At 43.1% G+C, this 27,895-nt stretch overlaps 2 protein-coding genes across 4 annotated transcripts; one reads left to right on the top strand and one right to left on the bottom strand.

Annotated features, from left to right (window-relative positions):
• Window positions 1–68: 68 nt before the first annotated feature.
• LOC118411221 (protein NDNF-like) lies at window positions 69–20,619 on the top strand. 3 transcript variants are annotated; one of them, XM_035813336.1, is made up of 4 exons: window positions 69–374; window positions 12,298–12,495; window positions 14,779–14,903; window positions 16,238–20,619. In XM_035813336.1, the coding sequence occupies exons 2-4, from the start codon at window positions 12,311–12,313 to the stop codon at window positions 17,620–17,622; spliced, it is 1,695 nt and encodes a 564-aa protein (XP_035669229.1). In that variant the 5' UTR covers window positions 69–374; window positions 12,298–12,310; the 3' UTR covers window positions 17,623–20,619. The 3 variants fall into 3 exon arrangements, with proteins under 3 accessions (XP_035669229.1, XP_035669228.1, XP_035669232.1); XM_035813335.1 differs by lacking the exon at window positions 69–374 and adding an exon at window positions 8,126–8,933; XM_035813339.1 differs by lacking the exon at window positions 69–374 and adding an exon at window positions 10,749–11,841.
• On the bottom strand, window positions 20,393–27,895 carry LOC118411223 (serine/threonine-protein phosphatase 2A catalytic subunit beta isoform). The gene is made up of 7 exons (XM_035813341.1): window positions 27,611–27,895; window positions 26,035–26,244; window positions 25,163–25,336; window positions 24,359–24,448; window positions 23,791–23,952; window positions 22,749–22,867; window positions 20,393–22,295 (listed from the first exon to the last, which is right to left on the bottom strand). The coding sequence occupies exons 1-7, from the start codon at window positions 27,722–27,724 to the stop codon at window positions 22,223–22,225; spliced, it is 942 nt and encodes a 313-aa protein (XP_035669234.1). The 5' UTR covers window positions 27,725–27,895; the 3' UTR covers window positions 20,393–22,222.

Below are 27,895 nucleotides of genomic sequence, written 5' to 3'. Positions count from 1 at the left end.
TGTGGTCTGTGGTGTGATGGCAGCCATTGGGTTTGATAGGCGACTGTCTGTGGTAGGGCAACTCGAGAAGTTAGGCCCTGCGTCTCCCGCCGAGGGCGAGTCACAGCCTTTGATGATTACCTATCGTGTGCCGGTGCAGACACACGCTTTCCATTGGCGCAGAAGTCGCGTGTGGTTTGTTTAGCCTCAGCCGCCAATCCGACAGAGAAACACTCCGACCCTGCTTCTAGGCTCGGGTCATTTCGTCCCGGCAGCCCTCTAATTGGAGACGGCCATACAGCTACAACTCTATCGTGAGGCGAGCTGAACTCTGAAAAACCGTAGTTTTATCATCGGCACATAATTCTTCGACATCCTTATTGTCGTGAATAGTGGTAAGTAGCCGCTTTGCATTGCATTTGTTACCAGTATAGTAGCTATCGGCGGTTTAAACATTGAATGGTACGTAAAATGCACACGGGCACATGTTAATGGTGTGACAATACGAGTGTTACACATCGGTAAATTATATCATGAGGATTTGCTCTTTCATTAAGAAGGGAATACTAGTATTCCATGCTAATCATACAAGTATCTCAATGTCGCGCCGGGAAGTTTCGCGCTGTCTACATGTTCATGGTGCATGGGGCTCTGCTGACTGTTCATGCCATGTTGGTACTGATGGCCTTTGATCGATCGTCATGGCCAAATCCGTAACACATGGTCGGTTGACGAGCGTTTCATAGCCTGGGTGTCAGACTGTTTCAAGGACTCATACAGGCCATCTCCTCGTCTTTAGGGCCAACCCATTATGTTACCACAGACACTGATGATATAGAGCCTGGACAGGTTGTAAATGAGGGGTGTCTATGATCAATTTCCTTGGGGGCATGTTTACCCTAAAACCGAGAAGCTTTTCTGCGCAGACCCCGGAAACAGTCTGGCATCCAGGCTGAGGTATCGCCAAGATCACAGACGCACACATGCTGGAGGGGCCTGGAATGTAGCCTGAAATCCAGCCGTATTGGCCCCCATCGCCCCGCCCCCCGTGCGACCACGGCGATTGCCAAAGTGGCGTCGATGCATGGCTGAGTGAGTGGCTGAGACGAACGAAAACGTCATGGATTCTGTTCCTGATATTCCCGGCTCGACGACGTGTCCTTGAGAAAGATAATACTGTACCACGAAATTTTATACGAATTTCTTGACTGACTCCGTCCAGGTGCGATCAGGTGTTAACGAGTACCTGGCGGCGGACAGGTGCATGCAAAAGCATGCGTAGACACTCTGTCCGTACTGTTTTAAAAGAGCTTTAAAAGGCCATGGGACATTTTCATTAAATTTTTACGGACTTTTCAAGCCAGACTGCTCCGGCCGTTTCGCCAATCTAAGCCCAATTTTTTTTAAGGGTTTGGATTATATAACGCCGGATCACCCTTTTCCGAGTAGTAACCATAGTCCTATATCCATTTTTAAGAAAAAGGTGTTTAGGGACATCAAGTCGACAAATGCTGGTTCCAAACTGCAATACAACTGTATTTTCAAAATACACGTACTGCTGCTTGAAACCACGTCCATCCACTTGATATACCTAACTTGTGACGGATATAGGTTACCCCGCTACATGACGCGCCTGCACCTCGATATTTTTACATCATTTATATTTACTAGCATGCTTGATGGTCATGATGCAAGGATCACTGTTTCCGGCATTTGCTCGAGCTCAACAGATTAAAAGCCTGGAGGCCAGGCTATTCCTAGGGCCTGGCAACCAGACTACAGACATTATGCTGAGAATGGTATTTTCCACCACGTGTTAGGGGTGGTTTGACAGCCTATTTCCACTCGGGCGACCGCGCTGCGACCACTGAGCGGCTCAGGATTTGACAGGTCACTCAATGGCGAATTAAAAAAAAAGAATGAATTTTCATTACGTTTTATGTGTTTTGTTGTCTTTCGCACTAAATTTCTACATCTTGCGCCACATTCCAATTGTGAAGGGTTACACAGATCGAATTTGTCGCTGTACGGTAGCTTAGAGATCGCCTTTCGTAGAAAGTTGGCCAGCGAGTATACCAAGTCTATATTGGATATTTTCATACGCAGTCGTACGCACAATACGCACCTCATACGCGACATCTCAATCTGACACAAACGATTGAGATGCGATGTCAATGCGCATCCTGTACGGAGTATGCTCATGTCACTGCTCAATAAGTTTACTGAACTCCATTGCCCCACGTGTGTTAGGCATTATTGTGTTAGCTGTTCCAGATAATGTCTAAAAAATCCTAATTGTCGAAATAATCTGAATTGTGTCTGGACTCTGTGGCGGTAAATTTGTTGAAATGTCCGTTCAAACGACTTGACCGTTACGTAAACATGTGGTGCTTATTAATATGGACGATAAGATCAGATATTGTGAATAATTTCTGGTGTCCTCTGGCCCCGAAGTGTCAGTGCTCGATGGGCAGGAATGCTTATCTGCGGATAGATGTGCTATTTTGGAAGGGGCACCTGAAAAGTTACAATTCAGTGGTGCAGAAAGGCAAATGAAGTTGTCAACATTGCTTGTACTAGACTTTATTCTAAGTCACCGAGATGGCTGACATTGGTAATTAGTTTGAACTACTTTTTATCTATCGAAGAAATATTTAGAAATGTGAAATGGCGATTAAAATATTTCAAAAGTACGCCAGTAACGGTTACATGATTCTACATGTGTTCGTATGGAAGTCATAACGTATGTAAACTCAAACATCAGTTTTAAAGTTCTAGAAAAGTGAACTAATAATAAAAGTAATAATCTTTTTGTTGAGTGACAGCTCTAAAAAGACTAAATGGCTATGTTTGCTACGTGTACAATATAGGGCTTTAGCAAAGTCCATTTGGACCAAGTACAAACAACTGATTGTCTAAACCTATGTTTACATACAACATACAACGATGGCACTCTAAAATATAAGAATGTGACATCACTTTGAATACAATATCATTGCTAGAAGGCATATATTGCTCAGGCTATTTGACGATTTCTTCTCGGTGAGTTTCTCTATAGCAGCCATAGACAGATCTAGAGTCAGTTCCTCTACAGCAACCACAGACTCTGGTAGAAGAGGTTTGTGCTGATGCGCAGTCGACAGGCCGGTCGCGACACTCTGGGGTCGTATGTGGTAGAAAGGTAAAATGTATGTGACACAAGATGCCTGAAACAATTTACTGCATCGAAAGAGGTTTCTTCCTATTATTAGAAGCAGAGCCAGGCGGAACTAATTTGATGGCAGAATTTACGACTGCCGGCTCGTGACCAAGTCGGGCGGCCCACCGGCCTAACCCACTTGTGGTCCCGAGAGCTATAAAATACGGCTGGATGCCAGGCTAGGTCCCGGCCCGGTGGGAGGGGGGGGGGGGGTGATCGGTCAGTGCGGGTCGCCTCTAGTGTCTATTTGTAGCTATGATATCAGGGTCAGTCTTGTACATTTTCGCAGTGTGCCGAAGTGACATCATTCCTAGAACAAAACACGTCGCGCTTTTTGGTCACCACGCTTTCCCTTTTTCATGGACTACAGAATCTTTATAATAACTAGGGTAAATAATGGCGAATTCTTATTTATTTTTTACATATTTGCTTTAAGGCAGACAATGCAAATGTGACACTGCACTCACTTTAGTAAAAGTAGTCCCATGGCCTTTTTGAGACCCGCTAAGAAGTTGACATGTTATCCACTCTAGGAGTCCATCCCTCCCCTTCCACCGCATTTTACCTCCTCTGCCGAAGTCAGTAGACTCACTACCCATTTTTACACATTTCCCAAGGGCAGATCGGTATCATGACAGGATTCGAACCCAGGACCTCTGAGGTCTTGACCAAAGACCTTGCACTTATGTCACACGAATCAGTATCTCATAAGAGACTAGCTGTACAGACAGAAATTCTTGGCTTGAGACTACAAGGTGAACTTACGGTAATTAAGGAAACGCGGTCAGCAACTAGCCTCCATAGCAGGCTCTCTATGGCCTTTTTTGGCACTTTTGCTGGCCATTTCTTTTTGTACTGGGTCGCTGATTGCTGGACTTTTCTGACAGCCGGCCATTTTAGACCATAGAGAGCCTGCTATGGAGGCTAGTCAGCAACGATTAATGCCAACCCAGACGGCGCCAGAGATTCCCCGTCAATACACTCACGGATGTCATCAATTATATGTGTGTGGCTTCACTAGAAGTGGCTTGGACAGGAGTATCAAGAAAGACTGCCACAGTTATATGCACTAGTACACCTGCCATACTAGGACCACCACCAACCTTCGGCGCTGTGAACTACTCGTAAAGTCGGACACTAAAGACATACATGTACTACTAGTAGTATCTAACAAACGGAAAGGAGAGTTGAGGTATTTAAGGTACCTGTCATGCAACCTACATAATATGTGCGACTCTGTTTCAACTCTTTGTCCGTATGTTGTTGGAACTCAGAGAAGTCGTTTTCTTCGACTCTCCCGGGATCCGACGTGCTGAGAAATTAGAATTACACTCACGCCACACAGCGATGTGGAGCAGAGCCTGCAGCTTCCAACCCCAGTCTGTGTGTGTGTGCGTGTGCGTGTGTATGTGTGTGTGCATGTGTGTGTGCGTGTGCGTGTGCGTGTGCGTGTGTGTGTGTGTTTCTATGTTGGTTTGTGCGTTTGGGTGTTTTCGTTTTGCGTTTCCGGATGTGTTGTAGTCATCATAACTCACAGCCTCTGGATACGAGCTCTGGATGGGTTCTGATATTTGTGGTTGGGAAGATGAAGGTCACAGACGATTTTCGCCCCCTGATGTGTAACCTTGGCACTGCAACAGAAGCTCCGGTTTGGGCATCTTTTGTCCTGACCTTGGACATGCTATGCATGGTCTTGACATTTTGATGACGGATAACGTTTTATGTAAGCAGCTTGCTTTGGAACTGCAGGGGCGTTTCAGTTGAAGTTTAAAGTGGGATAACTGAGGAAAGAATTTATATTGTTTACTTTATGTGATATGTGAATGATTTGATGTGCTATTGAGTTATTTTATGTGGATGTTTAGCGGTTTAATGTATGTTGATGACACCCAAAATCAGCATTGCTACCTGGGATGTCATCTGTATATTTGCTTTGTTACGGTTTCAATAAGATCTAGACTTGTCCTATCCTCCCCGTAGGTTGACCTCTGTTGTCTACCCATAAGGTGTGTTGCACCTGTGCACGCGCCTACATTGAGTAATTACCCGAAAGTCGGTACTTTTTCAAATCCTTCAACGATGCATCCTCACCGCCGTCTCGTTCCAATTGAAGCCAGTGGCGGTGATGAATTCTTTCCCCTTTCTTCGTCTGTTCCGGTTGACACGGAAACAGGGGTCGGTGGACGTGTTTCGATGGAAAATGTCTTTCCTTGGGCTTGTTTCGTCTTGTGGGAGGAAGGGCGCACAAAGTGAGTTTTGTTACAAGTAGCGTGGCGGTATGTTGGCTGAAAGAGGGGTGACCCCTCGCGTTGTATTTCCCGTCATGCTTCACGGTTCTAAAACTCACAGGCGTTGGCAAACAAACAGGTGAAAGCCTCATCGGACGACAATATAAACTGTTTTATCCTAATGTATTGGCACCATGCAATAAAACTTGGCGTAACACCTACCAATATCGATTTTGACGAAAAATAATACACAAACGAGGCTGCGTCTTGTTCCAGCCGACTTCTAAGCGAGGCTGATGTGTAGCGCCCTTCCCTCCGACAAAGTGCGCGGTGGCATTGAGCTGCAGAGTTGTGACGGCCGGCACCGACTGAAGCAGGGTAATGTTACCTCCAGACCGAGACGACAAAGCACAACAGCTTCACTCCCGTACACTTATCTCTCGCACACAGCTCTCGTCTGGCTTTGGGAACCCGCAACCCGCGGAGCTGCCCCCTGCTGAATTTTCAAACATGGGATTACGCCAGTTGTTTTTGGCGCTGCTGATCTGAAGTTAATGTTGTTTACTTTAAGACGGCTTAAGTCGAACTCTTCATTTCCTCCCGGGCGGTGTAATATCTTATTCTGCCGTCTTTTCATTACTGGTGCAGACTTAGGTTCACCGCAGGTGCATTCTAAATATCGGTTGGGGCGTCTTCCCATGCCCTCCGCCACATTAAAGAAAAGTAATCAGGAAGTCTTCGGTAATCTGAACGGGAATGATTTAGGTTTCATTCCTTCTCTGATACGATGGTGATGATTTAGTCTTTAAGTTTCTTAAGAATGTGACTCCCGGAGAGACGGAGAAGTTATGAAAACGCCATTTTCCGTGGAGTCAGGTTTGTGCCTGGTTGGGCCTGGGCACGATTGGAAAAGAAATGTCGCATCATCCTTTCAGAGGGAGACATAAAGCCGGCAGCCCCGTGTATGAAGGAACCGTACTTGTAAAAGGTTTATTACGCGATAAACCTCTGCACGTAAAAGAACCCAACACACTTATTAAAAAGAGTAGGGGTGACCCGATTTTCCAGACCCCCTAACGCAAGCCATAGCTAAGCCACATTGAACTGCCATTCGCTGCTTGAAAAAGCATCATGCTTCACCTCAACTGAGGATGAATGCTTTACAACATCTGATCGCACCAAATGACAGGTGGGTGGAATTTATGTAAGAGCAGTGAATCAATCGACTCATTATCAGGAAGATCTTTGAAATCATATTTTCATTCATCGTCCTGAAAGGAATGCCGACGTTTTAAAAAGTTGTCACATTAGTCGTAGGGCGTCGTACGATTTTGATTGTTAACAGAACCAACCGGTGTTTTCTAACCGATATTTAAAATTCAGCTATCTTGTAAGATTTGTTCTCGAAAACGCTCTCGTTAGCTGGATTTTGTACGACACCTGCACGACTACTTTGGATGCCCTCAGTTTAAAATCGTTCGGAGATCGTACGATTAATGTCACCTGTCCCTTACATTCAATTCACATGCAAGCTTTGGTCGTGTAAAGAATGATTATGTCGATGTTTAAGATCAGCGTACGTCTGTATACACGAGTGTAAAGTGATGATGGAGACTGAGTTCTGTCAAGTGACAAAGCTGTTCGCTAATCCTTACAAGTCTGATAAAGCCACTACTTCCGTTTGTGCCAAGGATTTAGGCAGGTCTCAGAGTCCTCTTACTGGAAACAAATCAATTAATCGGTAAAGTCGCCCAAAGGGGGAAGTTGTAGCGCAGGGTTTAAACTGGGCAAAGGAAATTCTGTGTCTTATCAGTCTTGCCCTTTTTGTTGTCGACCAATTGATATATGAAGATAACTAAAAACAAATGTTAACTTGACCTGGGTGTATCTTCATGTGCTTTTCGGATTTAAAGACAACATATCAGTGCTACAGAGAGTGAATTTTCTGGATCAAAGTCGGACTGTAATTTCCAAGAAAAATACGGGACTTACCCAAATTGTGGACCGTACTGTACAGGAAATGCTTATGTGACATCATGTTATGAAGGTAGAACACGTGACTCGGTGAACTGTCGCTCATTAGTTGACGAAAAGCTATCGCGCCCCCCGTCGCTGTTGCAAAACCCTGATGCAGGTGGCTTCTTCTTGCAAAATAAGTCTGGCTCTACGTCTAAAATCAATTTGTCCAGTGAGACCGAGTTCCCAATGACTTGTGCCAACACAAATGGACTTTCAAGTTAAGAGCGAAGTTTCTTTCAATTTCATCGGTGAAGGTGTCAACTTTGTCGGTCGAATTGCAGTGTCTTAGAGTCAGGCTTTGCTGCCTAGTTTGAACCATGATCATGTGGTATTGCAGTTACTCAAGTTTACTCACGATTGAAGCAAACCTAAGGGACAAACAAATGCCGTATATATGCCGAATAAGTAAAGTAAAGAAAATATCCCACCGTCCACGCAACAGCTTAACAACTGTGAGGCTGCTACCAGTTAAACCACGGGGACATCCCTAACGACTCCCTTTGTATCCACAATAAAAATGAGTAAGGCTCACATTTTTGTAATTGTACTAATATCTATGATAGATATTCCATTTACTGCTTTTACGCAGCTTTGTATGACTTTTCTCGGGGAATGTGTTCTCTTTTAAAGTAACTTTAACAAACAAAAGAACACGAAGGCATGGTGATAAGTGCAGTGCAACGTACACAACGTCTAAAATCCTCTCTCAGTTCCCCTTATGAACACCGGCTTAGGGATGGCAAAAACATCCCAAGGCCTGACTGTGACTGATGTGGTTTTACTACAACTGGCCATGGACAGGGTTCTCTGTTTTCTGGAGTATCCAGTCCAGTGTAGAAACCGTCGCGTCACGGTGTGATTCTCCGAGCCCTATCAAGTAAAACACATCAAAGCTTCGGCGCAGGACTAGACACACTTCTCTCACTAGTATGGAACAGTATAGAGAGGTCTTTCATTTCATCTATAAACGAAATTGTATGGGAACGGCAGGCTTCATTTGCACACAATAACTTTCAAAGCGTTCCTATGCAGTTAACCGCGGATTAAATTGTAAGCCATCGGCAAAGGACCATGAAGAGCCGGGGAATTTAAGGGAGCCGTCAGCGCCAGAGAGCCCCAGACTGACAGTCCCGCTTACCAGTTCAAAGACCAGCCGTTGCGCTCGGCTTGGCCCATTGCGGCTGTGGGCTTTCCCATACGTGTCAGCAGCTTGATTTTCCGTAGCCGAGAGCCGCTTGGCAAGTTGGCTCAAAACTCGATTGTGCGCGGTAGTTTACAAGTGACCCTTCAGTCTACTCGACGGTGAGCAGCTTGGAGTTCCCACCGCCAAAACATCCTGATAGCTTCGGACATTTTACAGGCGCCTAAGACTAAGTGAAGAAAAGTGTTGGCAGCTTCAAGAGGAGGTGGTACCTGGAAGCTTCACAGGTCTTGAGATTTGGCATCTCATCCCTTGCTTCGTCGGCACTATTAACGTTGTCTTGCGACCAGGCGCACGGTTTTGCAAGGTGGGTACTGCGATCTGTCGTACTTAATCGTGCATTGCTGTTGCCTCCGTACTTTGTGTATGTGACTGCAACGGATGTCGTCTAAGCCTAACAGTTTTTTTAGTTGCATCGACGTAGTGCAATAAGAAGTTAAAGCAACAGAGGCGTATACAACAAAACACGTTCAGTTGATTGTGTTAGCCAGAGAAGTGTCCGATGATCCTAGTTGATTTTCCCATACTGGCCTGTTACGAACGGCTACGGTTGTTAAGCCAAATGATTCGTGCAAAAATGTCCACGCGAATAAGCAATGGAATAGTTGTGTTTGTTGATATCAGTACACTCACATACAATACTTTCCAAGCAGAGGTTAGGCTCCGTTTAGTTTCTGGAGAATACCGTTCATACACACACGTTAGAGATACCGTCTGTCCGTACCTGTGTGCGTATGCCGGGTGGCCTTTAGACCCGGCCTGACCTGGCTTCTATCTTCTATACCAGATTTACCCTGACGTGGCGTTTGTTTTCTTGTTCTTGAGGGGTGGTCGGGCCTGTGGACCGGCTGGGCCGAATGTTCAATCTCTGTTTCATGTGAGATCAAGTTGTCAATCGATCGAGTGATCTACAAGAGCCGTAATTGTGCGACATTGTAAACGTTACCACGTCTGGAGTTGTCCCAAACAATTGCCGACATGCTCCACTTCAAGGCAGCCTCACACTGCCAATACCCTGCGGTGTGCATCCACACAAAGCGCTTCGAAGATCATAGAAATGTCCTGACGCTTTTAAGCAACACTTGGGTACTAAACCAGCAAGATGTCCCTGTTTTATTCAGTATTGTAGGAGTGAGTCAGGTAGACGCTTTCCTGGCCAGAGCCACGTCGGCACCGATTGCCGTTTCCGACTACCGGCTGGGCCGTAACTAGGATAGCATTAGCCTCTACCGGACTCCACATGTCGCTTGAAAATTGATGGAAATTGGCCAAATAGACAAGACAACTAATCAGATGAGCTAATCTACCAGTAGAGTACAGCTTCTGATCTTCGGGGCGGGAAATGTTACCTTCCCACGGGCTGACTCTTCTGACCAATCATTCCTCGTTGCTGTGATCCATACCCTTGTACGAAGGCCTGGTAAATATCAACCAGACAGTACTTTTTGTTCACGTACGGACGGAGTTATGAAATGTCTTATAAGTTCCCTATATGGCGTTATCTTCATGCTAATGACTGCCTTAGTCAATAGTTTATGTTTAAAGTTTTATCGACGCTGCTGAGATGCAGGTCATCTGTTACATCACCCGTATCATTTCAGGTGCAGGAGTGAAGTGTGTCACGAGTTTAGCCATCATGAGGTCAAGTATGCGTTAGTCTGTAAACGGCAACAGAAACATTGTCTATGCCCAGATTTACACAAACAAACGCCTTGCATATTCTACATAGAAATAGATGCTGCACACAGACTGAGCTTCCTTGGTGATACCTGCAGTATAAAGGGGTTGCTAGGGGCCCAACGTCTTAATGATTTTTGTTCTGCACCAGATGCAATGGTGCAGTGATGTTCCTGTAGCTCATCTAATAACAGCCTGACAGTTGAGCCCATTGTTCCATCAGTAACTGAGAGATCTCCGTTCAGTCCTGGGTTGATTGGGTATCTCAGTTGGGGCTGCAACCATCTTTCGGAAGGGACTTAAGATGAGGGTCCTGTGTTCAAGGAGGTACCCGAGCACCTTAAAGTACTCTTTCTTGTAAAGATATACCCTCCGGAAACTTGTTACCCTATACTAGGCACTATAAGGGTCTGACCGAAAGAACGAATGATACAATGTCACGTCGACGAAGGTTACTGACGAAAGACAGCAGATGCTGTCTGAGTGTCTGAATCGTCTGACCGTTTCTATTCAATTGCTTTAGTAACTTCTATCTGGCGAAACAATGTTACAGGGGTAACTTTACCGAGCTGGAGAAACTTGTCTAGAACTACCTTGTGACACCTAGGTCTCTTTATCCACGTTAACGTCGCTCAACGTACGTACTACGTTTTTCGGCTACATTGATCTGACATCGCCAAAGACATGAAAATATACACATTTCGGTACTCCCAACGTGTTGTTGTGTTTCATGTCAGTTCGCTTGACTCGTTCTGTCGCTAGCGAGTGTTACACAGGAAATAAACAAGTGCCACATAGGACGGGTCGTTACGTTCATAAACTTGGATATCTCTGTAAGATCTGGGCTAAGTGGTTGTTATCAGGAACTCCTAATTCTTTTAATAGAGCCGCTTGGGTGACAGTTACGGCCGACTTCTGCTTGTCTGGTACCCTGGTGACTGTTTCCCACGCATCGCAGCTGTCCGGAGCCTACAGTAAGCACTATGGTCCATAAATAAACATCCATCCAAGGGAAAGAGCACTGTCTGTCTGTTTAGTAAAGCATTATTCGTTGATTGACAAGAAATGTATGTCCTCTGTGTGGGGGGCATACCGACTTTTGTCCCGCAGTAAGCAAGGAGGATGGGATGTAGGGGAACATAATCCGAAGGTGTAAGCCCAAAGATGCGTCGGTGTAAAAACGCGCAGTTGGAAGACTTCATCCCTGAGTCCAGGTGGCAAACGTCGCGGCTCAGATAGGTGGAGTGAAGGCAGCTGCCGAAGGTCTGCCGCTGGAGGGCTGACGGAATACTTCCAGACAGACCTTCTGCCCAATGCCTGGTACAAGGTGCTTATTCTGTCAGAACTCTTCAGTTAGTGGGTGGCAACTTGGACGCGTGAAAGCCGAGCCCGTGAAACGACCTTGGCGTTCGTTTGCTGTTGCTTCATGTTTGTGTCCTCATTCGAACTGACCCTGAGACTTTGACGTCCACCGAACACATATCCTGAGACGTTTAGCAGATCATCCTCTTTGAGTACTTGGTGGAAACTTTAACCGGGTTTGCTTTTTCTTATCTTGTGAAGTTTCGTTGTTCTCTCTACCATTACATTCTTATCACTGTGCCGGCTTGTGTACATGTTGCCAGTGTCGCCCCCTGCACGCCGCAGGTATGTGAACAAGGACAGGTGTGTTGTACATGTTCTGTACATGTATTGCTGCTGTACCACGGTACGGCTGTGTGCAAGCCATTTTCCTTTCCGTTCTTTTGTATCATATATTTCGGTTTGGGTCAAAATGCTTTGGAAGCGATTTTTCTTTCGATATGAAGTTTTTTTATACACTTGCAGCGTAAGGAAAATCGCTTTCTTTCAAAGACGCGTTTTTTGACTGGTCCTACTATTTTCTGCTCTTTATTCCTGGAATGTTTGGTCAACAGGGACTTCCCACGATGAGTGGAGAAAAGTTTTGTTTGCAAAATAGTAAACAGCGAACTATTACTGTTTATATTGTGCAGGTCGACTGCAGACATGAGGTGTGAGTTGATGATGGTGTGGCTGGGAGTGGCGCTGACATGGTCCCAGCGCCTCCCGACACGCGACGAACAGCTCTTCCGACTCCAGGCGAAAAATGCCGGGACCAACCAGTGGAACACGAAGGTGCTTCCCGACGGCATGGAGGTTCGGAACTTCCTCTTCGAAGATGTAACAAAAACGTAAGTAATCAAAAATAAACCATTTCTTGAGCGCTGTGCTAAGAAAGCTCACTTCTTCGTGGAATTTCCTCCTAAGAAGAGCTTGCAGATCTTGACATCGGAGTTTGAGATTCACGAATACATTGACGAAACAAGTAGAATGTTGAGAAGATAAGATAAAATACTTCTGTAGTCGGGCAAGTATCCAAGTTGGAAGGGCCACCTGTTGAAAAAAAAGATAATGAACGCTATTTTACCCCCCCCCCCCACGTTCCCAGCGGGGAAAGTGCTGCGATGTCGCTGCGACCTTAAGTGGATTTGTGTAATGCTTGACTTCATAATTGGAATATTATGCAAAATATAAGAGTATGACTGAAAAAACAGCAAAGCATGCAAGCGTAGAGAGATTCGTTTTCATGATGACCTCCATTCGTTATAAATCTATGAAATTTCTTAATCGCTCGTTTTTACAAATCTATGAAATTTCTTGAGCGCTGCATCAAGTCGCTCGGTCGCAGGGCGGTCACAATGAGGTGGCCCGTGTAGAATGGAGGTGTTAGACCTTACTTTAAAGAAAACCATCTGCACAGTAGACTCGTTTTAGCCTATTTTCTCTGTTCTGGTATGTTTTTGATTTTCGATTAGGCCTAAGAAAAATGTTGCGTTTACCCGACCGTAGGCTTTTTGGTAAGCCGCTAGCGCTGGCAGTCTGAGAATACACAATTTGACATCTGAGTGACGAAAATGTTGTAGAATCGTTTTCCAACATGTTCTCCTTATTTCTGTGCTGTCGAAAACTGTGCCTGTACAATGTAGCGTTATATCTGTATGATTAGAGTATGATATTGAAAATATCAGTGCCCTGATACATTTCGGTTTTGTTGGATTACTACTAACCGGCTCTATTTTTTCATTGCCGGAAACACAACATTTTTCCTAGGCCTTTACAGTAGATTGTTTGGGCATACAAGACGTTGAAATGTTTGATATCAGACGAAGTTGTGTTACGTCTGACTTGAATTACATTGAAGACTGGGGAGTCTTGAACTGTGACAGTGTTACCATCAACACGTGATGTCTGGCTTGATAGGCAATCTCGTAACCTTCAAAACTGTCCATGGCTTCCTCACAAGAGATGTCCCCTGTTCTACCAGACAGGCGATTTCGCTGCGGTCTCGCTTTGACCGAAATTGGATTCGTCTTAATTTTATCATTGGAGAGTATCAGGCACAGTGTTAAGGTACGAAAATACAACCGAGCACACAAAACGCGAAAAAATAGATTCGTGCTTAGTCGTAAAAAAGGTTGGTTTTTAATCTATGAAATTCGTTTATCTATCTGTCAAATTTTAGTTCGCTGCGCGTCACCGCCCTAGTGGAATTGGGGTATTGTAAGAAACGCCAGGTAACGCCAGGTGCCGTAACTTCGGACGGGTTTTTAATTGTCTCATTATACAGAAGTGAGCAATATTTGTTTTGATAAGCTCAATTTTGATCTACCAGACACCGATCATGCTCAGCGTGCGTAAATAAGTCAAACAACTGGAAACAGTATACGTTAAGTTCAAGTTAGCGTAACCCGCTACTTTTCCGCATGGCTGTTTTCAATCTGTAACATCCATTGAATGCTATTAAGGTTAAAGGAATCAAGACAATGCATGCTTAATCCTTGAATGGTTAACCCGGATTCTTGACTAGTAGCACACAGGGCTTCCTTGCTGTAACAGGGTATATACTCATATCGTGTCCTAAACATAGTCATAGTGTAGTGTACAGTACAGCCTTTTGTAACTAACCATGCAATAAAGATTCGGCACTATTATTTACATTTCTGTGAAATATCATTTATCAACATCGAAGTACAGACCAATTAGTGTATGTTTTCTAAAAACGAGAGTGTCCTTATAGCTCTCTATGACGCCATCATTTCGCTATGCTAATTTGCATAAATCATCTTATTGCAATAAGGTATCCCCTAAAACGTATCATATTTCTTTAGAACACACAAAGCCCCTCCTTATGACTCAATACTGCCTTGCCTTACGTTATTATAATAACCCCTCCTTCTATTACCAACACAGAGGCCTGCTACAGTTCCAAAGTTTGAACCTAATTATGCAAATGGAGTCCTGGTTTGTATGATTTACGTTCAATGATGTTTAGCTTCACTTAACTTCTAGAAATGATACAAGTATGAAATACACGCCATTCACCGCTAAAAAAAATGTAATATTTCATTATGCAAATTAGGTCTCATTTGCCGGACTGTAGAATTACTAATGCACTTTTCTGTTTCGATGTTTAGGTACTACTTCTTTGTAGAGGACGAGGGTTCCCCTGTGCTGATCGTGGTTGAGCCCTGTGACACAGAGATCGAGTGGAAGGTTACTCTACATGAAGTTACAGAGACCGTCAGTCCTGACGGGTCGGGTAAGCTTTCTCGTATCTATAAAAGATCTCAAATAAAATCTGTCGTGTAAGCCGTTAGGGGGCCCAAACTTTCACCACGTATGTGTACTCTCTGCCCTAAGAGTTATCTACCACTAAACACGACAGGAACATGCACAGAACATATGCAAGATATCAGAAGCGAAAGTTCTGCTACAGTACCGTAAAACCCGCTAGGAGGTCTGTTGTTAAATTTGACATTGGTTTTCCCGACCTCTACCAAGCTACCAAGGATCGATCCACAGATTCGCGAGTTGTCTAGTCAACAAACAGACAGATAAACGGTGTCTAAAATAAACATTTCTTGGCGAAGGTAGAAATTACTCTTGGTGCCAGGATAGTAAGAAAACACCAATGATGACTTCTGTGAAAGTCGGAAAACAAGATTCTTTCATCACAACCAAGGCATTTACATCAACAGCCTCAATCTTAGTAACTGACTGGTTTATTTTCCTTTTTTATTGCTGCTGGACAATATGTACATTTGTATATTGTCTATTTTCACTATTTGTTGCTGTTGGACAATATTTATCATTTCTGATAATACGTTACGAGTGTGGCTGCATTATTAGCAGCGACACCTAGCTGCAGTACGAAATACAACCACTCAGTATTGCCTCCGAGGAAGGTGACAGATGGTCACCGAAACGTCGGTTGTTGTTATAAATACCTTAGATGTGAATAAAGAACCTTTTTATCCACCAAAGTTGTAACAACTTCTGTCGGAAAGTAGTCGACAGCAGAGGTACAGCTCTACAAACCGCCAGGGTGTTATCAGTGTCGGGTGTCTCGGCACTAGCAGGTGCTACCATGGGTCACTGCAAACCGTTATCTTTAGCATGTAAAAGTTTTCCTGTTTCTGCACCACCCAAATCAACAACCCATAACTCACGGCTGACCCTAGCTGGTCGGTTCGGCTTTTGAATATTTCAACTCGTGCGTGATATGTTGAGACAAAGTTAGACACGGGTAAACTTAGAACTTGTATAGCCAAACGTTTAGTCATTCATGTAAAAGTTATTCTAGAAGCAGAGGTTAGGCGCCAACTGCCTTTTGCAGTCTTTTTATGCGTTTTTTGCGTATGTTGAGCTTTCTATTTTCCTTTGTTTTCTTGTTTTCAAAGTGGTGAACAAATAGAAGATCACAGAAAAGTTGCAAAATAGAAAGCCCAACAAGAACGCCAAGAAAAGACGTAAAACCACTTCATGATTTGTCTTTCACTACGGAGTTACTTAAACTTGTCAGGTATGTGTGAAGCAGTAGACTAGACCGGTGTCTCCAAGCAAATCATTGACCGCATTACTCTGCCATTCCAGGTCACACTGAACAAATGGAGGACCCAGGACGGAGGGGACCCAGCCGAACAGGTTCTGTAGTGGGGCGCTTCTCCGGTCATGAAGTCATGTCCTACTTGAACCCCGCCTCCCAGCGGGCCATGTACAGAGTGCAGGTGACGTCGCGTGGCGCAGACACACTGTTCGGCATGTACGCTACCACGACACCAGACTCCGACAAGCCCTACCCGGAGGTACCCGGCGATCCCAAGGTGAACACTTCAGATGTTGGCAAATCGGAGGCGACTTTATCTTGGAAGCCAAGTCCGACAGAGACGAAGTTTCACCTACCGGTTAAGTACTGCATTGCAGTCAGCAGAGCGCGTAACCTGAAAACCCTGTGCGCGGTCGACTCACGGCGGAGCGGAGGGGACGACATGCCCATGCCGTCACCACCTTTCAAATTCGGATTTGACTTCGATTTTAAAAGTTTCGGATTCAAGCGGCGAGGGAAGAAAGGCCGTAAACGCGACAAAATAGTTTTTCCCGACGACAAGGCCATGGCGCCACTAGAGAACGTCATTTTTGAGTGTGTTGGTGACAAGAAAGCTTACACTTTGGGTGGTTTACAGCCCGGCACACAATATTACTACGACGTTTTCGTTGTGAACACTCTGACCAATCGTAGCTCGGCTTACACCGGGGGAATGCTGGAAACCAAGCAGCACAAGAGGAGAACCCGTTTAAAAGACGGTAAGGTGACAGCAGCCAGCGTCAAACGGTCCAAGGGCCAGGCCTACACAATCAAGGTTGAGGACACACAGTTGCCCCTTCAGCTAACTGTCCAATCGTGCACGGGAGAAGTCAGTGTGAAGATTTCGCGTGAAGGCGACGTCGTGGCTAAGGAGCCGCATGTCAGCTCCTTGTGGAACCTTGTCCTGACTAACTTGACGGAAGGAGAGTACCAGGTGGCCGTCAGTAGTAAGCGCAAGCGGTCCTCCGCCTTCAAGATCTTCTCCACAACGAACCCCGCAAAATATCCCTACGCCCAAATGCCAAGCGACACGAAAATCAAGCAGTTTGAAAAGCTTACGACGTGTGACTCGGCAACAATCGCGTGGTTGGTCAACGACGAGAGGTCAAAATACTGTCTGTACAAAGCCGTTGTTAGCAAAAAGGTATTCCGACGGAAATCTACTAAGGAGAACTCGTGCGAAAGTCCACGAACGCGAAAGAAGGACGAAAAGGTGATATGTAGACATCATCGGCCCGGCTCGGTGGATAGATCGGTCATGATCGAGAGAATATCCGGGCTGAAGCCTGGAACGAGGTACAAGTTTGACGTTTACGTGCAGAAACACAGAGGGGAGACTGGACAGGCACTCAAATACAGAAGCGTCTTCGTTAAGACCAAGCGACGCTGCTGAATCACGCGTAGCTTTATCATTTATGAACGTTTGGAAGTTTGAACGTTTGGAAGCTTTTGTAAGTTTGTGTGCAGATAGCTCAGGTCTCAGTGGAATGTTCTAAACATCAAAGAATACGATGGGAATAAACCATAATATTGAGGTAGAAAAGGATGTAAATTTTGATGTGTGGCAGAAGACTGAAAAGGGCTATATTTCTTTACTGTTATATGGTAACGTATGCCCTATATATTTCTGTATAACAAGAAAGTCGCACTCCGACTGGCTCAGAAGAAGATTGGTATTGTTCAATCTGTCAGCATCGGCAATGATTGACAATTTTTTTCAGCTGCATTTTTGGTTCAGATTTTGACAACCAGGACGATGATAATTGACACAGTGATCTCGACCCATCCAATAAACTCAATGAACAGATGAGATGAGCTTATCGTCCACTGGTCGTGACAGAGAAAACAGAGGCAGTGTACAATATTTACAGGTTCGTTGTAACGGGCAAATTCCTCTAGCTCACTTCTACAAGTACAAAAAAAACTATGATGGACAATGGACCACGACTTGGTCCAACTCGACTACTTGGTCTTAAGGTAGTGTCACTAACCACTGGACTACGCACGCTACCCCGGCGTAGAACATGCATTCAGAAAGTACTGAGAACACTGGAAAGCAATGGCCCTGAAACCTGAATGCATCTGCCGGACAGATGTTGACTATTGAGCCGGACACGGCCTGTATACCTTATACGGGTATCATACGGTCCTGGCCCTGCCATGTGCCTTACACATGTACTACAATGTTCTATGGTAACAATTGGGTCTATCAGGCTGCCTGGGTAGGTAAAAATAGTAAAATTGTATCACAATTTAATAAGATATTCTTTATTCGCTATCACATGTTGATACGTTTCGATTACGGTCTGTCACTACCACCGTCCCCAAGGCAATAATGACTGAAGTTACTTTGAACTGCAGCTAGGTGTCCCTCTGCAGTGTAACAAATGTGGTCCCAAGCAAAATTACTCACGAAAGTAAAATTGTAAATGTTATTCCACCGGCCCATGGAGTCTAGTAGAAACAACTGGCATTGCACCTTAGTGACTTGAAAGGTGGAATTTTGCGGAAAATTTCGTCAACAGACGACTTGTACCATATCGTACATATGTGGACAACTTTAGTTGAGGTACATAACTTATGTTTGTATATACAATGTCGTTATATTGTGCACATATGCAGTTAAGGTATTGTAAAGGGCAGTACCAGGCACTCGCAAGCCACCACCCCAAAATGCTGGATACCAGGCTAATTAGGCACTTGTTTCAGCAAGTAAACCAGACGTGGCCTCCTCCAAATTTAGGTCTCCTTCAAAGTTGGAGTTTAACTACATTATCTTGTTGCCTGGGTGCCATTTTAATTAGCTAACGGCCTATTCGCAGTTAAAATCAACCTAAAGATAAATGGACACCGTAACCTAACACATTGAGGGTTTTACCCCAAAGCCCACTCCCACCCCCCAGTATCCGACATTCCATCGGACAAATATGCGGCTTCAGAGCCCGGTCGGGCTACACCCTCTACTGGCACCGGTACAAATATGACTGTAGCGTTACTGGGGCTCCAGTAGTCCACATAACCTCCTTACCCTAACCTACTAGGGGAGAGTAACTAACTAGGATGGCACCCAGGCTACCTTGTGTTTGTTTTTTATGGTGCCTTTGTATGGATGATTTCCATTTCTTTTTGTGTGATATTCATCAAGATTTCAACGGATGTACAATGAATTTGGTACGAACTTGGTAGGAACAAATGCGAATAGAATTATGCATTTTTAATGGCATTTGGTGGCTTTTCATTGTGAAGGACACAGCCTAGATATTAATTGATCTGCAGATTTCTACTGTCAGAACTTCAGGTTATGGCTTTAGAAACCCCTCCCCCCTCCAAGAATATCTTCAATGCATTGGGGACAATTACAAATTGTGTTCATACACAAAAATCATCCCAGTTTTTGAATTACTCATACTTACTTCTATGCTGAAAGAAAAAAGTCGAAATCATTTTACGGCAATAGCACCAGTACTATTGTAGGAAGTATGCAACCTTGTCTGCATAATGCATGCAATACTAGTAATATACTGGGGGACTTTGGAGAAAAAAATACTGTAAATGCCTTTAAGTTTGCAGTGAATCAATATTGCTGTAGGGAGAAAATGGTGTGTTTGTAGTAGTTCATGTTTGTGGTTACATGTTGTACAACAAACATCAGTTTTAAGTTAATGTGAAGTGGTCATGGAATAAACCCATTGCAAATATCCAAGGAATTACACTATAGTATGGAACTTAAAACCACCGCGAAAATTTTTCCATGGCAGTAAGAGTGCATGGTGCTACCGAGAACTTCAAACCACCGCGAAAAGTTTTTTTTCCCACTACCATAAAATTAAATCCCGGCAAACTTAAATACATTTACAGTACTACATGAATAACAAACTTCTTTGTACATAACCAGGTGTTATAGTCAATGAACGTTTTAGTGACCATCTGTTACCTTCCTCAAAGCAATTCTGACTGGTTCACATTATACTGCAGCCTAGGTGTCACTGCATACAGAACCAGTTTGAATTGCACTGAGGAAGGAGACAGACGGTCACTAATACATCAGTGGAATAAAACAGTTGGTTCTGTACAAAGGAGATTGTTATTCAGTGACTTAATACATGTAATCTGATGAAACTTGTCACAGACTTCTACTTACCATTTTAACAACCACAGTTAAGCATAACATAAGTTTTTTTTATTCAGTTGAAGTACTATAACAGTACACAGACAATGTAGTCAGTAGATTAGGTTCATTTCCTGGCACTGCTTGATGCACCTGTAATCTACAGAAGTCTACAAGAAAAAAAAAGACCTCTAAAGATGTAGAAACACAACACTTCAAATAAGGGTATTATTACAGTTGGACATAAGGCCACAACAATTTAATCAGTTGGTTCTCGGATTTTAAAAAATTCTGGAAAACGTAATGAAAACAAAGGCAGCGGACCAAATTTACAGCTTTACTTTGTGAAGCCATATTCCAGTGTTCCTCCCTGCCCTAGTTTTACGATGTCCGCTTGCTACATTTTCACCGTAGAATGTCCGAGAATCAAGGAAATAAATTCGTGTGGGCTAAACATCATGAGAAGCATGTTGTATTTTTTGTAGGAAAGCTCAACAATTAGTTGGAAAGTTTTAAAGAATTTTCTTCAGTGGTTCCCTCAGTATGTAGAATGTTTGTCTACTTCATTTTAATCATGAAGAATGCCTTGGACTGTGCAGACACTGGGTTCAATACCACAAGTCCTCTATATTGACAAAATAGGTTCGGTTACTGTCTAGTGTCAAGGATTACAACCAACACCAAAGTGTATAGAGAGAGACATGGAAATATCCTGAGAGGGAAAAACATCGGAAAAATTGTTTGGAAATAAAAAGTTCTATTCCGTCCATATTCCAAAATCTACACAAAAGTAAGAAGGCATTCAACAAGATATTACACTACCAGTAGTACGTTACTTTCACAGCAATGAAAACTAAAAGGATAGAGACAAACTTTGTTGTACTGGTGAATGATTATTTGTCAGATACAGTAATGACTCGCGTGAGTGATGCTGCTCTAACACGCCAGACGTGTGTGGTATAGAAAACAAATTTTACGAATAATAATACATTCTCTCTTGGTATAAAAATTCATGAAAGGGGCACACAAAATAATTTTGTAACTGTACCAGTCAAAAAGCATGAATTTCGGTGCCCCCTCATAAGTGAGAATACCAGAAGATTACACATGATATACACGGTGTCAAAACCTAGTATTAGAAATAACAATTTTCCCCTTGGCTTGAGTTCAAAAACATGGAATTTTAATGGTTAAGGTAACTGTTTTTCACCTCATTGTGATCATAACTGCTCTGCCAGTTTAAAATTGGAGACCACGTACTAACTCATTTTTTTTGGTTACTAGGACCACGCTGTTCTTCTTAGCCTCTTCATCGTTGTACAGGATTTACCTTCATCTTGTGAAAATACGAAGATGCAAGTTTTAGTATGAAAACACCAACATCCCCTCTCCCTGTAGAAATACTTAAACGACCGATTATGGAATAATGTAAAATTGGTTACAATCCTGACCACTTAAGCTAGAAGAGTACAGATAATCAAATTATTATTTCTCCTGTTATATTTATACATGATACGTCCGAATAGATTCAACCAACAAGATACTTATGTCCATACCCCCTATCTGGTAAGGTTTTACTTCACTTCCTTGGACGGGCCAGGCCCAAATGTACACTTTAGTCAAAGGAAGCAACTAGTATCATAGTCGGAAAAACAATTGAATAGATCAAAAGATTAGGAACCCCATATTGTCATACAGACGTAACTTTTTGTTACAATTTAAACAAGCTAATATCACCACACACAGATCTGGTAAACAACAGAAAGACATGTTCTAAGCATTTCTGCTGGCTGGAATTCGTCCCATTTTTTGTGGTATAGCATATGGCCAGGGTATGGTCCACTTTTACTGAGAGGGTGAGTCAGGGGTCCCAAACCGCCACCGTTTACAGGAAGTAGTCTGGGGTGCGTCTTGTGACGTGTGGCTCGCCGCGGCGTGGGGCGGGGTCAAACTGCAAGCTGGAACAACAATACCCATAGCCTTGATTAAAGTGTAGTGGAAGGAAGGATTTTAAGCATAAAACAAGTCCTTCAGAAATTGTAACATTGGTTAAAGATTTTTTGCGTGGTTTAAACACAGGACAGGACAAATTTTAACAAATGAAATGTGATACTTTTCTGCTAGATGATAAAATCAAAAGCAAGGGACATAATCCTAGCATGACATTGTTTTCATGTAGCACAATTGAAGGGCATAATCTCTTGAGGAAATTGTTCTAATGTGAAACACGAGGACATAATCCTAACAGGACATTCCTTTCATATAGCACAATAGAAAGGTACAGCTTTACATGATGTTGCTTCAATGTAGCAGACTTACAAGGACATAACTTCAACAGGAAATTGTTTCAATGTAGTAGACTTACAAGGTCATAATCTTAACAGGAAATTGTTTTAATGTATCAAACTTACAAGGAGTACTTCAGAGTGTCATCAAGTTCCATGATGGCGGCCTGGTTGCCACAGCGGTAGCAATAATTTGGCGCGCTGAAAATGGTCACCACGTTCCGATCATGGCACCAGTTATAGCCCTGCATGAACACAGGACACAAAATCAAATTAGTGGTCAGCATACAAAATTGATCAATCCTGTCTGTCCATCAAAATCTGCAGTTCAACTAACGAGACAGTGGCTTGGTTTGTATCTGCCTGAGGTAGATGGGGCAATGGAATGGTTCTATAACAACACACGGGAGGGTATCATGGGTCTAACATGAACTTCTTGTTACAACACTAACGAATCATTCTCCTCCTTTCTTCATGATGAACTTTTAAGATGACAATATGATGTTCATAGTTCAAAGTTTTTATGGATTACATTGATTTTTGCTTGATTTCCAAAATCAAAACCATAAAAATAGAAAGCTTATTCCCTTCTAAGTGCATAAGTAGGTATTTGTAGTTGTAGAAGTGACAGTGTGGTAGCCTTGAGCATAGTTGAAGTGATATTACTGCACTGCTTGAATACATGAACAGGGCTCAAAATACCACCTGCATATGCAGGTTAGTGCAGGTAAAATTGGAGCTGTGCAGATATTTCTGGTGTCTACCTGCACCTAACCTGCACTGGTCCATGTACTGGGTTTTATACATAAATGTCCTTTGATGTGTGTATGTGGATTGTTACTAGCATGCATTGACTGTTACAACCTATAAAGTACAAAAGAAAAATAGCTGCGATGGTTCCTGAACAAGTTACGTATGATCCATACTTCCTAAATTCATAGTGGTGCAGGTAAAATTTGTCTGGTGCAGGTAATTTCCAATGTTACCTGCACCAGTGAGGTATGCAGAAAAAAGTATTTCGAGCCCTGATGAATGAAAGACCCTTTGGCTGTGAAGTCATGGTTGCTTCATCATTGTTACAATGTTTACTGTTTCTATTTTCAAATCTAAGCATCTATGACCACTGCAGCAGCAGGATACAGTGGACAATATGTCTAAGTATGCTCACCTCCATGACAAGCTGATGTGCTCTGGACACCAAGGTGAGCCCGTTGCTGTGGTTGAAGGTCTCGGAGATGTCCTGTCCAAAGGTGTAACCTGCCCCCCGAGGGGAGATCCCCCAGCCTCCCCTGTCATCTGGGTCTGACCACAGCAGGTCGCACATCGGACCCTGGGGGAGGGACAAAACATGGCAATCAGCTTTAATTTGGCTTAATAACAGTTCTCAGCACCTGATACACACATGGTAATTTTGGACATTCTTGCACTTGAGTTTTCAGAGAATATTTGTTTTGATATTAGAATATGTAAATCCTCATACCAAGATGACAGTCTACCACTGAAAAAGGTAATGGCTACATGTTAAGTTACAGACAATTGATCAAACTTGTTTAGGTCCAAGTCAAGGTTCAGGTCCCGACCTGTACCTGAAGTACAGTACCTGTACCTGTACCTGAAAATTGTTTCAAGTACACAGCTGTATGAGACTCTATTGGATGATAGCACCAAAATACCAATGGTGTAGAAATATGGGTTAATAGATGGTGTGTTAAATTGTCCAATGGTGGGTATCTTACTTCATGGGGAACCTCCTGAAGACGGTCCAGGGCACGGATATGGTCCAGCGTGTCAATAGATGGGGACAGTCCTCCGTGTAGGCAGAAAATCTGCAGGACAAAACGTGGAACATTGTGTGAATATACATGTTTTCCAGACTGGCAATACATGTACCCAAGGCAAGTGAAAATGGCAATTGGGCAAGCGCATGTCCTATAGTACTTGCCGGATTGGGCCAGTGCATTTTTTCATTGGTGTGGTTTTCAAGGGTAGATAATATGGGTAACTATTGGTCCACTAGCCTGACTAAATTGGGCTGCCAGCAGCTCGCCCACCTGACCAGTCCTATAGCCAAGTAAACAAAAAAATCTTCTAGTCTAAACCAACTTTTTTTCACTGGCACAAAATTCAAATCATATAATTTCTATGCATAATTTGCATCATGGAAATCCCTTTTCTTATCAGCAACAATAACTTTAAAACATTCTTTGAATACGGGACCATGGGGTTAGGACTCTTCTAGCTTGCTAGATCTACAGTTTTTGTTGGTCAAGTGGCTGGGAGTGCAAATTAGTAAGGCTAGTGAACCAATATCTACCCATATCTTCCTATGGAAAAATCATACTTGTGGAAAAATATGACTGTTACGATCATAGAAGGACGCTTGCCCGATTTGCTCTTTCACATATCCAGTCTATCTGGCTTGTGGACTCGCACACCCTGGATGCGTGACATTCTCCAGACAAATCAGCACTTACCAATATGTCAGAAAAGTCAAAACGAATAAGCATGTAAGAAGACAAGGTGACTTTGACACAACGTACCTGTCCTTCCACCAGCGCCGTCAGTGGGAGGAAGTCAAACAAATCTGTGAAGTATTTCCAAACGTTTGCATTCCCATACTTCCGTAGACATTCGTCGTAAAACCCATATACTTGTGTGATCTGTCGGCTTTCGTGGTTGCCTCGCAGGATGGTGATTCGCTTCGGGAAACGAACCTAAAGACAGAGTACTCCTGATAGTAAGTTGTTTTTATGCACAGGTACACATCTAGAATTTTCTGTTCTTGGATCAGATAACATGATACAAGCTAAGATTGCAACTTTTTAAGGCAGATGTCACAGTTGACTTGTGCAGTGGCAGGCTCAAAATGGAAATAGGACAACACTGACTGAGTGGTGCCTAAAAATCCTTGAAAATTTAAGCCCAATCTGGAGACCTTTGGGGTTAGAAACAACAAGTAAGGTCTTAGCTTTCCCATTGAATCTAAAATTTGTAAGTTGGCATAAGGACAGACTTGGGCTTTTGGGTCGTGTGGTAGGATACAGGAGAAAACTGGGGTCAAACGTGAGGTTTCTTTTAAAGAGAGATCTTTTCTTGGCATATGTGCTTAACAGCCCTGTCTTTTTTAAATGATTTTAAAGAAGACCATTGTGACTTTCTGGCAGAGAAGAATTTTCAAGCCTGAAATTTGGGTTAGTACTTTTATGAGGCTTTGTGCAGCACGTTTTAACATACTTTCATTTGGCCAGCTCTAACTACGGTGTCTGCTCTTTATTATTTTCACAAAAGGAAAGTTGGAAATATAGCCATTTCTCGATATTGGTAAACTGATAACATACAGATTAAAAACTCAACTGAAATCATTGTGATTTCATGAAAATAATTTCAATCCATGGACAAATAAAGACAATACCTTAAGAGCTACTAGAAGAGTGACCGTCTCCACAGAGTAGTACCCTCGATCAACATAGTCTCCCATGAACAAGTAGTTGGTGTCTGGTGAGCGACCCCCGATCCGGAAAAGCTCCATCAGGTCATGGAACTGCCCATGGACGTCTCCGCACACGGTGACAGGACACTTCACATCTTGAACGTTGGACTCTTTAGTCAGGTACTCTTTTGCCTGGAGAAAAAGTTACATGACATGATTAATTTTCTGACCAAGTGCAAGAGGAAGCACTGGGGTAATGTTAAATTTCAAAGAGGTTTAATGTTAGAGGTTTTCGCTATGACCTCTTCACCACAAACACTCCATTTTCTAACTACCGCAAGATTGAATCTGCAAACTTGAAGGTTCTTACAGTGACAGCAATTGTGACTGTAAAAAAAAAAGAGAAGAAAAAAAACCTGCCAAGAACCTGGTAATTTACCATACCTGGCTTTTTCACGATTAACTCATGATTTACACATTAACTAGATTATAAGATATGGTAAGTACACCACCATTACTACAAATAAATGGTTTTGAATTGATGCTTAGGCTAAACTTTGGGTCCAAAATATTATTAACTTCAGCAAAAATATTTGAGAAGTAGATGCAATTCTGTGACATTGAATCAATGATGGTTCAGTGCAGAAGGTGCAATAACATTTCTGGCTTGTGACAGTTGAACCCAATATGACAGTGAGCTCAACATCAATATATTGGGAGATCAGTTAAGGCAAAGCTTTGGGTGTTTTGAGATATGTTGAGGCCAGGGGTAACCAGTGAGGAAAATGCAGGAAAGCTGGCAATACACAGAAAACAGGGAGTTTTGGGGAGTGGCTTGTAGCAATCCATGGAATGCACAATTTGATCTATGCAAGCATCTGTGAGAATATTTACAATGCAAACTGTCACAAAATGTAGTACAAAATACTCCTCCCTTAAGCTGCTTAGTTGTGCCATAAATTCATTGTGTGTGTGTGTTATTTTATCTTATTTTTAATAAAAAAATAAAATAACAGGCACTAAAGGGTGTAGAATTGCACATGGAGACCTCAAGACAATAATAGAAAGTAAAGAAACTCAAAATCTTTTCGACTGGACTAAAATATTCCTTTAAGTTCATAAATTGTGTATAACATTACCAACGTAAATATGATGGTTATGTAACCAAGGGAGTGTTTTTTCATAAATAAATATTATAACATAACACAACCAGTCATAAATCTACCAAGCAATATTGTGTTTTCATCGACAAATTTGGTACAGCATTGACACAAAGACTTAGAATATATATGAGAAAATTGTGTGAGTATAGCTGACAGCATAGGTACATCTTGTTTTGAATGAATGTTAAATTTTAAAGCATGGTAAACCGGTCCATCGCCGCCATTTTGATTTGACCCGGTCTTCACTCTGATTCTTGTTCGGTTGCCATAAATCTAACACCGCCCACAGTAAAACACCAGAAACATGGCAAATACAACAACAGGGCGATAAAGAATCGGGGGAACGGGGATTATCATTCCATAAGTAAATCTCTGCAACAAATATGATTGTGTACCTTGTCACATAACGTTTTGACTTGGGTCTCTTGTAGCTGCTTGCACTCCATCAACTGCTCTATCCACTGGTCCAGTTCCTTCGCTTCCGTTTTGCTCGTTGTTAATTCCCCCATGCTGAAGCAGTTTCTTAACTATCACCTCAGTAATGTTTATGTGGTTCAAAATCTACCCAAACTCCCTGATTCCCCTCTAATTTGGCCCGGCTTGTGAAGGTCGACACTGAACGAGGAAAAAGTCCCGAATGGCCGCCACAATTTTCACTATGCAGTGACGTCAACGTTCAA

The sequence above is a fragment of the Branchiostoma floridae genome, chromosome 3, assembly GCF_000003815.2.
Source record: "Branchiostoma floridae strain S238N-H82 chromosome 3, Bfl_VNyyK, whole genome shotgun sequence".
Lineage (NCBI taxonomy): Eukaryota > Metazoa > Chordata > Leptocardii > Amphioxiformes > Branchiostomatidae > Branchiostoma > Branchiostoma floridae.
This window is presented reverse-complemented; position numbering and strand designations above follow the sequence as displayed.

Excerpts from the sequence above, each read along its gene's own strand:
- LOC118411221 (XM_035813336.1), top strand. The coding sequence starts at position 12,311 with ATGAGGTGTGAGTTGATGATGGTGTGGCTGGGAGTGGCGCTGACATGG. Across the intron at positions 12,496-14,778 it reads TTCGAAGATGTAACAAAAAC|GTACTACTTCTTTGTAGAGG; the intron begins GTAAGTAATCAA and ends TTCGATGTTTAG. Across the intron at positions 14,904-16,237 it reads CGTCAGTCCTGACGGGTCGG|GTCACACTGAACAAATGGAG; the intron begins GTAAGCTTTCTC and ends CTGCCATTCCAG.
- LOC118411223 (XM_035813341.1), bottom strand. The coding sequence starts at position 27,724 with ATGGGGGAATTAACAACGAGCAAAACGGAAGCGAAGGAACTGGACCAG. Across the intron at positions 24,449-25,162 it reads CGGCGCTGGTGGAAGGACAG|ATTTTCTGCCTACACGGAGG; the intron begins GTACGTTGTGTC and ends TTTGTCCTGCAG. Across the intron at positions 22,868-23,790 it reads CACATCAGCTTGTCATGGAG|GGCTATAACTGGTGCCATGA; the intron begins GTGAGCATACTT and ends GTGTTCATGCAG.